This window comes from Prunus avium, chromosome 2 (genome assembly GCF_965620075.1).
Source record: "Prunus avium chromosome 2, drPruAviu1.hap1.1, whole genome shotgun sequence".
NCBI classification, from domain to species: Eukaryota; Viridiplantae; Streptophyta; class Magnoliopsida; order Rosales; family Rosaceae; genus Prunus; species Prunus avium.
Window position 1 is genome coordinate 7,320,071 of NC_142285.1, and position 17,149 is coordinate 7,337,219.

Consider the following 17,149-nt stretch of genomic DNA (forward strand, 5'->3'; position numbering starts at 1 on the left):
AAGAACTTCAGTATCACTTGACAAGTATATGATATTTGGTACTGATGTTTGTCTTCTATATTCGTCTTGCTTCCCTTGCAAAGTTGGTGGTATCGGCCCTGAAGATTGGTGTTTGGCTTTTTTAGGTGGTGAGTCTTCAATGATGATAACTTCAATTTTTTGTGGAGAATAATTAATTGGACTCGAACCAACAGAAGAGCTTTGCTTGGGACCCTTGTTACCAAACAAATTTTTGAAACTTTCTTTTTAGAATCCATTGCAATTCCTCAATGTACATGTAAGATAACGAGAGAAGATGATTTTATTGGTAACTAGAAGGCACAAATAATGTTTTGTGGGTATAATTTTTTCTTAATATTTAAGCAAAAGGGCACAAAAATATATATATGATGGCTGAAAAGACTTTTTTTTTTCTTCAGAAATGTGAGCAGGTTGGGCACAATTATCTGTGCCTTATTAAATCACGTGATAAAAGTGTACTAACAATGAAGTGACAAGTATGAGAATTGGGCATGAAAGTTGTGCCTAAATTCACTTGAGCACAATTATTTACTTCTTTTGTTCAAGTTGGACACGAAACGATTGTGCCTTTTCTGCATATGACACAAATATAATATTTGTGTCCAATGTGATTCAAAAGAGCACAACCCTCTTTTTTTGGCCTTTGGATTGTGCTTTTTGTCCACTTTTCTAGTAGTGAAGGCATAATCTAAACTAATCTAACAAACTACTTAACTTAGTTAGTAAAAAGTACGTACGTGTTTTATTAAGCAAATTTTTTTGGTAAGTTACAACCGAAAAGTTCGGCCAGTATATAATATTTTAATATAATTTATTTAATATATATTATTTTTATTCAATAATATGTGAAAAATACGGGTATAATATGTGAATTTTGTCTATATTATTCAAAATTGTGTTAAAAACACGTGTATTAAACGTGAAAAATACGTATGTATATGTATAATTTGTGTATTGTACATTTGCTTTTTAAAAAACTTGTATTTAAGACGTGTACGTAAAACGTAAGTATTATTGAAGATGTGTACGGAAGTATTATTGAAGACGTTTGCTTTTTAGTCTTTAAGACGTGTATTGAAAACGAAAGTATTATTAAAAAATATGTACTTACGTTTATAATACGAATATTAAATGAGGAAAATACTAACTAGGCTACTTAACTACTATATTATTAACCAACACCAAAGCTCAATTGACTTTTGACTTTGGCAACGGTAGTGCGGTCCGTGTCCTTTTGACGATGGCATCTGTGATGGCTCTCTGGTGTGAACTTGGCTTTATGGCTTTCTGATGGACCTCTTCACTGTGTTCTTTCGTTGCGCTAATTGTGTTTTGCTTTTTATTGTTGTGCTTTAGGAAAAAGATGTCTAATTGCTAGGCCTGGAAAATGGGCCGGGCCGGGCCAGCTCGGCCCTAAGAGGTGTGAGCCCAGGCCCTAATTAGTAACGGGCCTTTTTAGCCCTAATGAGTAATCGGGCCGGGCCAGGCCAGCCCTATGTCAAATTTACAAAGCCCAGGCCCTACCCATGGGCTTAACATTTTCGGGCTTATGATCGGGCCAATGATTCGGCTTATTTAGCCCTATGAAATGGGCCATTATTTTATGCTTGATTCAACTTCATTTGTTTTTTTATGTTTGAAAACTTCATCCATAATTATATAATAACAACAATACACTGAAAATTGAAATAGACTACAAAACTGAAGTTGACTACAAAACAATAAAAATGAGAATATTTATTCTACATCTTGGACAAACCACTCCGGCAATTCTTGTTCATCTTGTACAATCATTTTCTTCTTGACTTTCTTTTTTTCTTGTTTAATCCAATCACTTCCACAAATGCACGCTTCAACACTATTTGGAGCCAAACTTGCTCGATGGTCACTTATAACACGTCCACCTTTGCTAAACGCTGATTCAGAAGCAACTGAAGACACTGGAATGGTTAAAATATCACGGGCTATGGTGGAAAGCACAGGGTAATTTTTTTGCTGTGATTTCCACCATACCAAAATATTTAAAGGATTATTTTCATCATCATCCATTTTTGTGTGTGAATCAAGATAGCGTGATAATTCATCAGATGAAAAATTGCTTGTGTTTAACCTTTTAGAATCACAAAGGTCATCCACACGACTTCTTTTTCTACTAAATGTTGAAGTGCAAGATGTAGATGATGTAGGTGCCTACTTTTCCAGAAAGTTGTACATTTAACTGCATTTGCCTAATATCCAAGTTTGTTCTTTTGATACATGAATCTTTATGTCTTTTTAAGTGACTAGTACCACCTATGGATGCACAAGATAATAACTTTTTACAATAATTGCATTCGGCTTTTATTTCTTTTTTACCATCTTTTTCAGTTTCAATTTTCTTAAAATGTAACCATGCATCAGAAGTTTGTTTATGTTTTTTACTAGAGGGAATAGCTTGAGAGGGGTCAGCAACAACAGGGATCTCAATAGGTTGACTTTGAGTAGAGTCCATTTTAAATTTTCTAATTAACAAGGAAATTCAAACAACACAAGCACAAGTTGAAAGCAGATATTTAAACAAAGATCAATATACCAAAGGAAAATCAACTAATATGCTTTAATAAATTGTATATAAAATACCGCAAACTTGAGGAACACAAGCTCGAAGTTGAAAGCAATTTGAGAGCAAAGCTGCTGCTGAGATGATTTAACTCCAGAAGTGTGAGAGAAGAAAGGAACTGCAGTAGTTTATTTATGTTGATGGATGGAGACTACACAACGGCCTTCTATCTTCTGTCTTCATTTTACCTGGAAATTTTTTGAATATCGTGTGCACGCACGCATTCTGTCTTCTGGGTAGAAAAACTCATTTGCACTTCCTTATCTACAGCTGCCCACTCTCCGTTGTCTGCCTTTGGAATGAGTAAAAGTCTTTCATTTCAACTTTCAACAAAGAAAAGTTGGTAAAGCAACTTTCTTTCGTTCAAAACAAAGTTACTTTAAGACAAAATATCACTTCCTTATCTACAGGCTACAGCTGCCCACTCTCCGTTGTCTGCCTCTGGAATGAGTAAAAGTATTGTTCATTTCAACTTTCAACAAAGGAATATAAATATAAAAATACACTATGCCACACAATGCAATAATACATATAATATAATTAAAATTAAATAAATTAAATAATTAATTATAATCGGGCCGGGCCGGGCTTTTAAAGGGCTTATAAATAAGGCCCAAGCCCTATATATTAGACTTCAGGCCGGGCTAAGCCCGCCCATTAGGTCGGGCCGGGTAAGCCCACACATCAAAAAATCGAGCCAGGTTCGGGCTAGCCCATCGGGCCTGGGCTTTATTTCCAGGCCTACTAATTGCTGTATTTTAATCAATCACACACACAAATTCAGAAATAATCATGATCGAATCATCTTTGTTTGTGTTCATAATTCATAATAAATTGTGGACCCCTATCTCTAGCGGACATAGAAATCACTTTGTATTGGTGGATCTTTATGTCTCCATTAGAAAGATAAGACATACAATTATCCAACCAAAAACGAGAAAGAAAAAAGCATACTAATGGAGATCGACTATAACATTTTAGTGCTTATTGATGAACTCTGTGATCCTTGAAATCAGAATCTCAGTTTGGGAAGCCGTCTGCGGATCCATTTCAATGGCGATCTTGTTAAGATAAAAGCTATGAGCCACACCAGGGCTAATCAAGAGCTCCACATCCTTCTCAGCCTTCTTCATGGCTTCGTAGTATTCAATCTCAGTATCTACAATCATGTCCATTTCAGCAACGCATAGAAGAAATGGTGGAAGCTTCAGGGTAACTAAATCCGGTGCTCCAGAACCCATCGGACAAGTTATAGGATGGTCCTTGCTGGACCCCACTGGAAGTGCCAAGCTCAAAAACTTGTCCACCATGTCAAGTGTAAGCATAGGAGACTCTGGCTGCTCCAACTCCGACCTGCTCCTCGTGGATCGAACGAAACCGGGGTGGATAAGAATCCCACCTGTTAGCCTCATGTGGTTCAAATCCACCTTCCCCGCTCGAGCGGCCAGCTCATGCACAATGTTTCCTCCTGTGCTATCTCCTAGAAGGATCACGCGGTTGAAGTTCGCGTGGTCCACGAGCCATGGCTCGTACGAGTCACCTTGAGCAAGGGATTGAAGCCAGAGGAGAGCAGACCAGCCGTCGTCTATAGCAGCGGGCAGACGGTGCTCGGGTGCGAGCCTTAGATAGACAGAGACAAAAATGGCCTTGGCTGACCGTGCAAGATTGGTGTACATGTGGTAGTACATGTACCAATCAGCTCGGCTTATGCAAAAGCCACCTCCATGGAAATGGAGGATTATGGGCAGCTTTATCTCGTCCCTGGGTTTTATCTCTGGTAGATAGATTCGTACCTGAAGGCCTGAGTCTTTGTCGACCACCACATCACGTGTAGCAACTCCATTGATGAATTCTTCATGGGGTTGGACCGTCTCGACCATGAACTGTACCTCAGAGGGTCCAGTCCATGTGCGGTCAGTCGAACCATCTTCGAAGACTTTAAGCCAGCCGGACACTTCATGGAGCAGCTTCTTCTGGGAGATCATGGTTGATAGTCTAGTTAAGAGGAAGAAGTGTGCGAATTAGTACATGTGCGTGACCTTGGGGACGACCCTCTCTCTCTCTCTCTCTCTCTCTCTATAGAAGTTGTGAGTGTGTGTGAAACTAATTAAGAAGAAGCTTCTAATCATGTACGACCTATTCATAAATGTGAAAGCCAAATTATACGTCATTTTTTAATAGCCATGATGAAACTAAACTATAAATAAATAAATGAATAAAAAAGTAGTAAGTCATGAGCAGTTGTTGACTGAAAAAAATACATTTGTTGCCGGACTTGCAAAGGACTTGCCGTGTGTATTGTCCATGATACCATGCATTTATTGGATACTTATTCTGAGTAGTGGCATGCACATTGTCTACCACATGGCATGCAGTATCCACATTATGTTATTACTGTCCGCTCATCTAAGGACTTAAAAATGAGGTCTTGTGAACACCTATTTAATAAAGATTATTAGATTAATCCAATGGCGCCTATAGTTAGTAAACTAAACCCTCATTCATGCTCCATGTTTTACCCAAATAAACCCCAATTATTCTAATAATAAAACCAAAATAAAAATAAAAATTAGGGATTCATTTTCTTTCTCCAGAGTGATTCCTTCCCCTCTAATTTGCTTTTCTGTCTGATTTTTTTCTGTTTCAGGTAGGCACAAACTGATTCTAAACTTGATTCTTCAATTATTTTGTATTGTTTTTCTAATAAAGAACCAATTTTAAAATTCCATGCATCATGATTGGTAAAGAAGAATTGGCGATTGACCACCCCGATTGTCATCTTCATCATTTTCCAGCGTGCTTGAATAAGTTTGGTCTGTCTTTCAACTTTTCAAATCTATTTGCCTTTGGGTAGTGGTTAAGCCCTTCTTCTTTTCTTTCGCAGTTTTTTTTTTTTTTTTTTTTTTGTATATTTACTTTGAAAGTTTTTGTTATATGTGTTTGTGAGGTAAAATACCTCTAGGCCGAGCTAGACTACACCATGGTGTTAGTGGTCGGGCTGTACCAGACCACGGTGTTATTAGTCAAGCTGTGCCAGACTACGGTGTTGGCTCATGAGCTTGGGCCACGGTGTTGGTGGTCGAGCTAGGCCAGACCACGGTGTTGGTGGTCGAGCTGTGCCAGACCGCGGTGTTGGTGGTCGAGCTGTGCTAGACCGCGGTGTTGGTGGTCGAGATGTGCCAGACCGCGATGTTGGTGGTTGAGCTGGGCCAGACCACGGTGTTAGTGGTTGGGCTAGGCTCGAGCTTAGTCGCTATATATTTTTTCACCTTGACCCATGTGGGCTTGTGGGCAATATGGGCCCCTTAGTCCATGAGCTTGAGCCCGGTGCACATGAGGCTGACATCAACTTGGTTTACGTGGTGTTCACTCAAAAGGACTTCTAGTCCTGAAGAAGTTGAGATGTTTCGGGATCACCAAGACGCTTATCTAAATGGAGTCCTAGTCCGAGGAGGGTTAGGTTGTTTTAGAGTCCTAGTTCGAGGAGAGCTGGTTCGCTCTGGAGTTCCACTCCGAGAAAGATTAGGTCACTTGGGATAATATAAAAGGCTAAGGCCATCCTCCGTGAAAGGTACGCAATTCTAAGCATTAGAACCTATTGTGCAGTTTTACTCTCAAACACTCAACTGACTTTAGCATCGGAGGGTCTTTGGTCGGCACCACACCGGTGTCACCCACTGAGGCTATCTTGTTTTACAGGTTCTGGAGGACGACTTGGTTGGTCACGCTGACCTAATCCGGAAGAATTGCCCGACCTCGATCTCGAAGAGGTCATCTTCTGTTGAACCAATTTTGGGCATCAACAATATGAATCAAGTATCTGCTCTGTTTGGTGTTAAGATCAATTCAAAACTGTATTTCGCTCCAAGAAAGTGATCAAATTGATTACGTAGTTAAAGATATTTGCTGCTTAATGATCAATTTCTAAGGAACGAAATCAAGTATAATCATACTCTCACTTTATTAGCTGGAATTTTTTTTTTTTGGATTAGAATAATTAGGGTTTGTTTCGGTAACTCAGGAGTATGAATGAGGGTTTAGTCTACTAACTATATGTGCCATTGGATTAATCAAAGGGCCTTTATTAAATAGTGCTTACAGGACCTCATTTTTAGGTCCCTAGGTGAGCATGACTGATTCCCAGTGTATGGTTTTATCTTATTGATCATCTTTATTAAAAGTAGGGTCATACCGAAAGGGAGTATTTTTGCTTACCACTTTAACCCAATGTGTATGCTCACCATCTTTCTCAACACATGACACATGTCCAGAAATCAAAGTAAAAAGTCAACCATATGCTTATGGACACATGTCAAGTATTAAGAAGGATGGTGAGCATACACCCTGGATTAAAGTGGTGAACAAAAACATTTTCCATACTGAAATAGGCCCTTCTAACTCAAAAATCATAAACGATAACCCACCAATAATACAATGTTAAGTAAAACCCAATTGGATGACAATGTGTCCATGTAAATTGATTTATTTACAAATTATGCCACTAGATCTTTATTTGGTGGCTAACCGTTTTTCATCCCCTAATTTTATGCAAATGCATAATGCATCTCTCACTGCACATTTATGTTTGCTCTCCCCTATAATAATAGGCTACAATCAAATTTGTTCAAATACTCCCTTTTAACCTCATATAGCTCAATGACATGCTCTTGTGTTCTTGTATGTTTATATGATGATATGTTTATATGTTGATGACATGCTTGTAATGGGTCAAGTTGAGCCTAATGTATTTAATGAATTCTACTACACCTGAGATTGACTCAGAGAATTTAATGGAAGGAATATCCTCATTCATAACCACACAATCACCATCACCAATAACTAGATTATCTTCAGCCATGCCAGAGACACCAGCAACCTTGTCTTTAAAACTCATGAGCAAAGGAGGCACAGGAAGAGAAGAATCCTCACCATCGCTACCTCCAACATCACACATCTCATGGGTACGAGCTCCTTTCTCACCAATACACACTCCATATTTTCTAGATCCACTAGATCTAGCAGAAAAAACAAAATCCGGCATTGGTGCCGCCACTGTGAACGGTGGTACCAACCACTAGAAGTAACAGAAGAGAAAGGGCAAGAGAAAAAGCGTCTGGTTCTCCAGGAAGTGGGTATCTTTCACTTGCTTATCAGATAGATGGTTTTCATATATGTGAATCCACTTATGTGGAATCTACATATTTCTCCATGTAAATACATTGGGTCTTTCAATATCATAAAGATTGATGTTTTCCAAAGAGGCAATTGCTAGAAATAAGAAACGGGTATTTGAAAGTAATTATAACATTAAACTAAAAAATTATATTATATTAACTTTTTTAAAACTAACTAGTTTCTAGGTTGAGATTAGGCCTGTAAAACGGGCCGGGCCGGGCCAGCCCGGCCCTAAGAAGTGTGAGCCCAGGCCCTAACTAGTAACGGGCCTTTTCAGCCCTAAGGAGTTATCGGGCCGGGCCGGGCTAGCCCTATATCAAATATACAAAGCCCAGGCCCTACCCATGGGCCTAACATTTTCGGGCTTATGATCGGGCCAATGAGTCGGGCCTATTTAGCCCTATAAAACACACGGGAACCGCTGTTCTTCGGTGTCTACAGTTTCTGATCAGAGCTTGAATTTCCTGAACTGGTTGGTTTCGGTGCATCTTCAGATGCAAGTGCATGCTCTCTACATTTTCAGTTTCATCATAAGCTTTTGATGAGACAAAGCATGCTTTCAACTTTCAAGAAAGAAAGTTGCCGACAAACTATTAATATTATATATAATATAACTATATTAATTCAATTAAATAATTATAATCGGGCCGGGCCGGGCTTTGAAAGGGCTTAAAAATGAGGCCCAAGCCCTACTCATTAGACTTCGGGCCGGGCCAAGCCCGCCCATTACTTCGGGCCGGGTAAGCCCATGCATTAAAAAATAGGGCCGGGTTCGGGCCAGCCCATCGGGCCCGGGCTTTATTTACAGGCCTAGTTGAGATAGTTAATGTTGTGTGTTTTTTTTAGTACAAATAGTGTATTTTTAAAACCTCATATGCTTTTTCTGTCTACATTCATATATTTATATATTTTCTCTTTTCACATTGCATGTAACTATGTGAAGGAACTTGTGCTGCTACAAGGTTTTTTTGTTTTTTTTTTTGTTTTAAAAAAAATTTAAGTGGCGACCCAAAACGACTTAGCGAATCAATACAGATGTAAGACTCTTACTCAGTGTTAGTCCAACTAATTTATATCAAACTGATTTATATTTTTTTAGTGTTATTTTCCTTTTAAAAAAAATTTAGAATTTTTACACTATGACCTCATGATGTAACAATCCTGGATCCGCCACTGCTCACTTCCTAGGGTGGCCGATTTTTGGCTAGGTGGGAGGAGCTTGATGGTGTTCTAACTTCTTTGTTGAAACTAGCTCAAAAACCTTAACTTTTCTCAAGAGACAAAGTTCACATTATATAGAACCATAAGGAGACCTAAGTCTCCCTCTAGGTAAAACCGGCCATGGGGTATATTTGGGCTTGTTGGGCTCAAGTGGTCATCCTACTATGCCCATATAACTCAATTAGCCCATTGGGTCCAAGCCCAAAGGCCCTTGAACCTAATTTCATAGTTTATGCCCAAAATACCCTTTTTCCGCATTCTCTTAATTAATTCAGTCTCTATTAAATTAATAAGTCTATGCACATTATATTTATTTCATTTCATCTAACCTTATCGGTGTGCCATCCATTAGGTTCTAATTGACAAGCTAGTGGGCGATCCAAAACTCTTTATTGGTCAATTGTGAATTAAAACTTCCTTTTAATTCTCTCTTTATGAGAACTAGGTTATATTTTGTTTTCAGGGCTTTCACAAACCGTGAGTGACATCTAGCAACATGTCACGGTTGCCCAAGCCAAAATAGAATGGGGTTGTGAACCTATTTAGTTGAAATTACCGTGCAGTACGATCCTTCTCTTAATCAATGCTCTTGATCATGCTATTGGGGCATGGAATTCATGTCAATCCCTTAATGTGATCTATAGTCTCATGTGATTCATTAGTGCATGATAACAATCTCAATTGTTGATCTAGCTCGTTGCTTTAGCCAAAGACTTCCGAGTCACATCTTCTGAGCATTCTCCTCCTTTACTGAAGGTAGAGATCCTTTGTTGTACACTCACATGTCTCCATGAATTGATCATGAACCCTAGTCATATTATTTTTGAGTTATGCCCAGAGGAACACAACGCTTCAACCTGGCTAAGGGCCCATGACTCTTCCATGAGACAACTTGTGGTGCCTCAGGTCAAGCACTAATTTGCACTATTCCAACTAAGAGATCTTGATTGACATGTAATTAAGTAAAACTTCCATTCAAGTTCTCTCTGTTGATCGTGTTTAGTGAATTCATTCTCTATTGAACACTCATACACTTATCTTAGTGTCTCCACACGAATGACTCGAGACTAGTCATCCTTCTAATTGAGCAGATATAATGCATGATGGTCTTTGTGGATTATCAAAGCCTAGTTGATTATCCTATGACCACGAACTATTTAGGATGTGAACATGGTACAGAAAGTTCTCATGAACTTAACTTCTTTAAGTCACTTTATAAGTCTCACGATCCATGTACTTGTTGGTTAAGTAAATGACTAAGATCATTACTGAAAACAACATAATGCCCTTAATTAATAAAGTGAAATATCCTTAAAGTTTACATCTCATGATTGGCTCTAGAGCATACTTCTAACAATGACATATAGTTTCACTAATTCTTGATTCTCGCTACTTATAACCTTGTATGGTTTTTATTAGGGATTTATGCTAAAATAGCCACTTTTCAAAACATTTATTCAATAATAGCCACTTCCCCATTTTGGAATAGAAGTTTTGTACAGTGGCTATTGTAGCCAATTTCGCTTTTTATTAATTTTAGTTTTTTATGAAAAAAAAACTCCATGATTATAACAAAATTAATGGCCGCTCTTAGGTCAATTTGTTCACTTATTACTACTAGCCTCTCCGCAAGCGTTTCTGCGCCTGCGAGAGGCTTTTTTTAAAAAAATTAAAATTTATTTTCGAATTAAAAAAGATAATAGGTAGTTGTGTTCCATAAAAATAGGCCATTATCTGATTTTTCTTTTAATTTTAATTTTTTTAAATATGAAAAAAAGTGAATTTACCATATTATCCTCATTTAATTAATAATTTCAATTCTTAATGTTTGCATTAACCAAGGGCATTTTCTGGTATTTTGAATGTTTCACCATTCTCTGCCTTTTGCTTTATATATATAGATGTTTTTTTGCACATCTGGTAATGTATCTCCTAAACTTAAGAGAGCTTAAAAAATTGGAGTCCGTACAAGCGGAAAGTCAATTGATATCAGAAACGCCTTCACAATTAATTCCAGCACATTGCATGTAGGGATAAAGATATGGTGAATAGAATTATAACACATTGCATACAACAAATTGGAAAAACAAGTCTGCAACAACACCTTATTCTTAGAAGATTGGCACAAGAGAAATACTATAACAGCCATTAAATCATGTATACACCCCAATATATTAACAGCTTTGTGGCTCCGTTATTCTTAGACTTCAACTTTAAACTTAGCTTCTTTGCCTCCCCAATTCATAGATAGACTTCAACTTTCCATTTTCTTCATCACCTGCTCTCACTGTTTAAACATATAGACCAATATTAATCATACTTTTAAAACAGAACTCAAAGGCTAAAAATATGCCAATTCTGAAATGGTTTTGTTTCTGCATAAGAAGAAGATGAAGAGTCTCCTTCCTATCCTACCCAACAATGAAAAGAAGAAGAATACATAACAAAATATTTCCTTTATCATTTTTCGCCCGCTACTAAGCGGAAACAAAAGACTGAAGAAGGAAATTGAGTATATACAATCACTTATGGCTGCAACCAAAGAAGAAAAGGAGCCACTCAAGGAACTGAAAGATCCTCCTATAGACATTAGCAATATCAGGTGTAGGCATAATACAATTAGAAAATTGCTATCAAATGGAGTTATATCCATGGATTATGTGAAGTCAAAGGAAAATATTGCAGAGCCTTCGACAACAGGCCTACCAAGAGAGCAAATTAAATTTACATCGAGGGGAATGCATTTAAAGCCAATGCAATGAGTTGAGCCAGGCGGAAACCTAACCTAGTTGATTGGAGATCCCATGGTCTAGGTTCAATAGACAAACTGATTGGGTGAGACTCAAAAAAGTTGAACACACAACTCTACTCATTCATATGATGGTTGGTGTGTTGTTTGCTGAAGTGTATGTTATGCTTTGCATTTATTGACACTAATATCTTGTTTTCAAGAGGAGTTAGGCAGAAAACTCATAATTAGATATATGGGAGTAGATGTGGGGTCGTATTTATGAGAACGAAAAAGGATAAGTTCTCTAAAGCTCTCAAGAAACCCGAGACTTGCTCAGGACCAAAATGAACAAAAATGCATGAACTAGCGTTTTCAAAAGTTCCAATTACGACCCTGTTTACATTATTTTTGGCACAAGTACACTTACAATAAATGAATAACACTACGGGGGCAACAGTAATTAACAAGTAAGTTTTTTAAAAATAGAAATAAAATAAATTCACCAATGTTTTTCTCCCAGTACTGCCGTTTCATCTTCTTTTTTTCATATTTCTCCAACAATATTTGCAAGGATTATTAGTTAAATGAATTAATGATGTCATTTCAACCAGATTCTTGAGTTTTGGTAACAAGGAAGGAAACATTAAAATCTTAGTTATATTTAGCCATAAAGATAAGGTTACAAGTAACTTTAGGCAACAGAAGCTTTAAAATTTAATCTTTGAGCCTTGACATAACTAACCCCAAGTATCTTGAGGCTTGGTTTAGATTGTTCTACACCTAAACATTCTAGACTAAGAGAAAGAGAGAGTAGAAACTTTACCCTTGAAGCACTACTCAAGATTGACATCTTTTGAGTTGATCACCTTATGGAAGGCCTTATAGATTCATCAAATCACCAATAGAGGTGATCTCTAACTTTTCCATACCAAGGAAGATGGAGGATATGATGCAGCCTTGGAAGGAAATGATGCTAATGCTCACTTCACTTCCTAGGGTGGCCCATTTTTTGGCTAGGTGGGAGGAGCTTGATGGTAACTCCTCTCTTGAAACTAGCTCAAAAACCTTAACTTTTCTCAAGAATCAAAGTTCACATATATAAAACCACATGAAGGAGACCTAAGTCTCCCTCTAGGTAAAACCGGTCATGGGGTATATTTGGGCTTGTTGGGCTCAAGTGGTCATCCTACTATGCCCACATAACTCAATTAGCCCATTGGGTCCAAGCCCAAAGGCCTTGAACCCAATTTCATAGTTTAGGCCCAAAATACCATTTTTCCGTATTCTCTTAATTAATTCAATCTCTATTAAATTAATAAGTCTATGAACATTATATTTATTTCATTTCATCTAACCTTATTGGTGTGCCATCCATTAGGCTCTAATCGGCAAGCTGATGGGTGATCCAAAACTCTTTATTGGTCAATTGTGAATAAAAAATTCCTTTTAATTCTCCCTTTATGAGAACTAGATTATATTTTGTTCTCAGGGCTTTCACAAACCGTGACATTTAGCAACATGTCACGGTTGCCCAAGCCAAAATAGAATGGGGTTGTGAACCTATTCAGTTGAAATTACTTTGCAGTACGATTCTTCTCTTAATCAATGCTCTTGATCGTGTTATTGGGGCATGGAATTCATGTCAATCCCTTAGCATAATCTACAGTCTCATGTGATTCATTAGAGCATGATGACAATCTCAATTGTTGATCTAGTTCGTTGCTTTGGCCAAAGACTTCCGAATCACATCTTCTGAGCATTCTCCTCCTTTACTGGAGATAGAGATCCTTTGTTGTACACTCACATGTCTCTATGAATTGATCGCGAACCCTAGTCATACTTTTGGGTTATGCCCAGAGGAACACAACGCTTCAACATGGCTAACGGCCCATGACGCTTCCATGAGACAACTTGTGGTGCCTCAGGTCAAGGACTAATTTGCACTATTCAAACTTGAGAGATCTTGATTGACATGTAAGTAAAACTTCCATTCAAGTTCTCTCTTTTGATCGCGTTTAGTGAATTCATTCTTTATTGAACACTCATACACTTATCTTAGTGTCTCCACACGAATAACTCGAGACTAGTCTTCCTCTTGATTGAGTAGATATAATGCATGATGGTCATTGTGGATTATCAAAGCCCAGTTGATTATCCTATGACCAAGAACTATTTAGGATGTGGACATATGGTACAGAAAGGTCTCATGAACTTAACTTCTTTAAGTCACTTTATAAGTCTCATGATCCATGTACTTGTTGGTTAAGTAAATGACTAAGATCATTACTCAAAACAACATAATGCCCTTAATTAATAAAGTGAAATATCCTTAAAGTTTACATCTCATGATTGGCTCTAGAGCATACTTCTAACAATGACATACAGTTTCACTAATTCTTGATTCTCGCTACTTATAACCTTGTATGGTTTTTATTAGGGATTTGTGCTAAAATAGCCACTTTTCAAAACATTTATTCAATAATAGCCACTTCCCCATTTTGGAATAGAAGTTTTGTAAAGTGGCTATTGTAGCCAATTTCGCTTTTTATTAATTTTAGTTTTTTATGAAAAAAAACTCCATGATTATAACAAAATTAATGGCCGCTCTTAGGTCAATTTGTTCACTTATTACTATGCTTTTTTGCACATCTGGTAATGTATCTCCTAAACTTAAGAGAGCTTAAAAAATTGGAGTCCGTACAAGCGGAAAGTCAATTGATATCAGAAACGCCTTCACAATTAATTCCAGCACATTGCATGTAGGATAAAGATATGGTGAATAGAATTATAACACATTGCATACAACAAATTGGAAAAACAAGTCCGCAACAACACCTTATTCTTAGAAGATTGGCACAAGAGAAATACTATAACAGCCATTAAATCATGTATACACCCCAATATATTAACAGCTTTGTGGCTCCGTTATTCTTAGACTTCAACTTTAAACTTAGCTTCTTTGCCTCCCCAATTCATAGATAGACTTCAACTTTCCATTTTCTTCATCACCTGCTCTCACTGTTTAAACATATAGACCAATATTAATCATACTTTTAAAACAGAACTCAAAGGCTAAAAATATGTCAATTCTGAAATGGTTTTGTTTCTGCATAAGAAGAAGATGAAGAGTCTCCTTCCTATCCTACCCAACTATGAAAAGAAGAAGAATACATAACAAAATATTTCCTTTTTCATTTTTCGCCCGCTACTAAGCGGAAACAAAAGACTGAAGAAGGAAATTGAGTATATACAATCACTTATGGCTGCAACCAAAGAAGAAAAGGAGCCACTGAAAGATCCTCCTATAGACATTAGCAATATGAGTTCATAACTACCGCCAACTTGTGGATTTCTTTATCATCCTTTTACTAATGTTTTCCAAAGAAATGACCAGGTAATTATAAGGGCTTGTCCAATATAGGTCCCTATATTTTCTACTTCCTAGACATATACCCACCACTCTATAAATCTATATGTAAAATCCAATTTCAGATTTAAATGACCAGTATGATATAAGAGGTCATAGTATTCCTATATTTTTACATCGTTGCCACCAAACTTCATATTTTATTTATATTTTATTTCAAGCATTTCATTAACTACCATAATTTTAATTAATACTCCCTATTAATAGCATATCAATCACCCCCTTTTTTTTTGTTACCATTCCCTCTACATATCACCCCTAATATTGCAAACCTAAAAAAAAAAATTCTGTAAATTATATATCCAATAATGTACCTATGAAAAATATAAATATAAATATATACATATAAGAATATAGGTATATTATTTAAATAAAATATAAGTATATTATTTACTCAAAAAATTTACAGAAAAATAGGTACATAATAATTTATAGAAAATATAGATACACAATAATTTATAAAAAATAATAGGTAGATTATTACAGAAAAATAGGTACACAATAATTTATAGAAAATATAGATGCACAATAATTTATAGAAAAAATAATAGGTAGATTATTATCCATGAAAAAACTAGATTATAGAAAAATAGGTACACAATAATTTATAGAAAATATAGATACACAATAATTTATAAAAAATAATAGGTAGATTATTATAGAAAAATAGGTACACAATAATTTATAGAAAATATAGATAAACAATAATTTATAATAAAAAATAATAGGTAGATTGTTATCCATGGAAAAATTAGGTACAATAAATGAAATCCAAGTTCTAAAATAGATAGATTATTATCCAGGAAAGATGGAACAAAATTTCAAAAAGGCAATAAGGAAAATTGCCTTTTTATTGCCTTTTTCGGCCAACAAATTGTTGACTCTATTAATGAATTTTAATAATAAAACGGATAATTAATTGCAAAGGAAATCACCACAATAAATTGGGGAACCAAAAATTAAAACACCACCCCATTACACGTTGAAATATAAGTAGGGGTATTTTGGCAATAAAAAATTATAATAAATTAGATATTGAGCTTAATAAGGTAACTTGATGAGTTGGATCTTAGTCATGGGTTTATTTATAGGAACAAAAAGTGAAAGATTGCAGGTAAGGTAAGTTGAATTTGAAAATGTAAGCCAAATTTACTATAATTATGAAAACAAAAAAAATAAAAAAACAAAAGAAGAAGAAACAAATGAAAGGGCACAAACCTCTCGACACAAACTAAGAGTCAGCAATGTGCTTGAACTCCTGCACTTCCGTGGACTTCACTTCCTTGAACTCCGACACTTTCTTGAAGTGCTCCCAAGGCCTCACATAAACCTTGGCTTCAAAGAGCTTCTTCTTGCCCGCGTCGGTGACCTCAATAGTCAAATAGTGATTCATCCCAGCAACTACTTGCCGCTTTTCTTTCACCACCCTCACAAACTCAAGCAGACCATTATGCTGCACAATTATTCAATCAAATTAACTAATTAATCAAAATCCCATTCACAATCTTTGTTTGACAGAAATAGAATAAAAGGGTTTTTACCTCCTTGTTGTGTTCTTCGACGGCGAAGCGAGCGAGGCTTATGGTTTCGACGCTGTTCACGGTTCCTGGAGAGTCGGTTATTCCGCCACATATGACACCGGCCATGGTTGGGTGGGGCTTTTAGATTTGATTAGCTTTTTTTAGAGGAAGGAGGAGGTGTGAGAAGTGGAGTTAGAGAGTTGTATGGCTATTAATACACACAGGAGGAGGAAGGAAGACGACGAAACTTCGATTTCAATTCTGTTGACTCCTCCACAGAGAATTTATTACGTAGTACCTGTGTTATCAAGTAGCATTTTCCATGTTGGTATGGTAGTACGGACGAACAATAGAACGACACCTGGACATCAATTACTAACGTTAGAGAAATTTTTGCCCAAGAAAATTCTGAGAAGCCATGATTGTCTTTTCTACTCGTAGCCATGGGTTTTATT

General features: G+C 36.7%; 2 protein-coding genes across 2 annotated transcripts; both read right to left on the minus strand.

Moving 5' to 3' along the window:
• Positions 1–3,421: 3,421 nt before the first annotated feature.
• LOC110771201 (putative carboxylesterase 17) lies at positions 3,422–4,780 on the minus strand. Its single transcript, XM_021975458.2, has one exon. The coding sequence runs from the start codon at positions 4,603–4,605 to the stop codon at positions 3,598–3,600; it is 1,008 nt and encodes a 335-aa protein (XP_021831150.2). The 5' UTR covers positions 4,606–4,780; the 3' UTR covers positions 3,422–3,597.
• Positions 4,781–14,435: 9,655 nt separating this feature from the next.
• LOC148296376 (cysteine proteinase inhibitor A-like) lies at positions 14,436–16,934 on the minus strand. Its single transcript, XM_088248115.1, has 3 exons — positions 16,716–16,934; positions 16,393–16,627; positions 14,436–14,765 (listed from the first exon to the last, which is right to left on the minus strand). Exons 1-2 carry the CDS (start codon positions 16,818–16,820, stop codon positions 16,406–16,408), a joined length of 327 nt encoding a protein of 108 aa, XP_088104241.1. The 5' UTR covers positions 16,821–16,934; the 3' UTR covers positions 14,436–14,765; positions 16,393–16,405.
• Between the last annotated feature and the right edge of the window lie 215 nt (positions 16,935–17,149).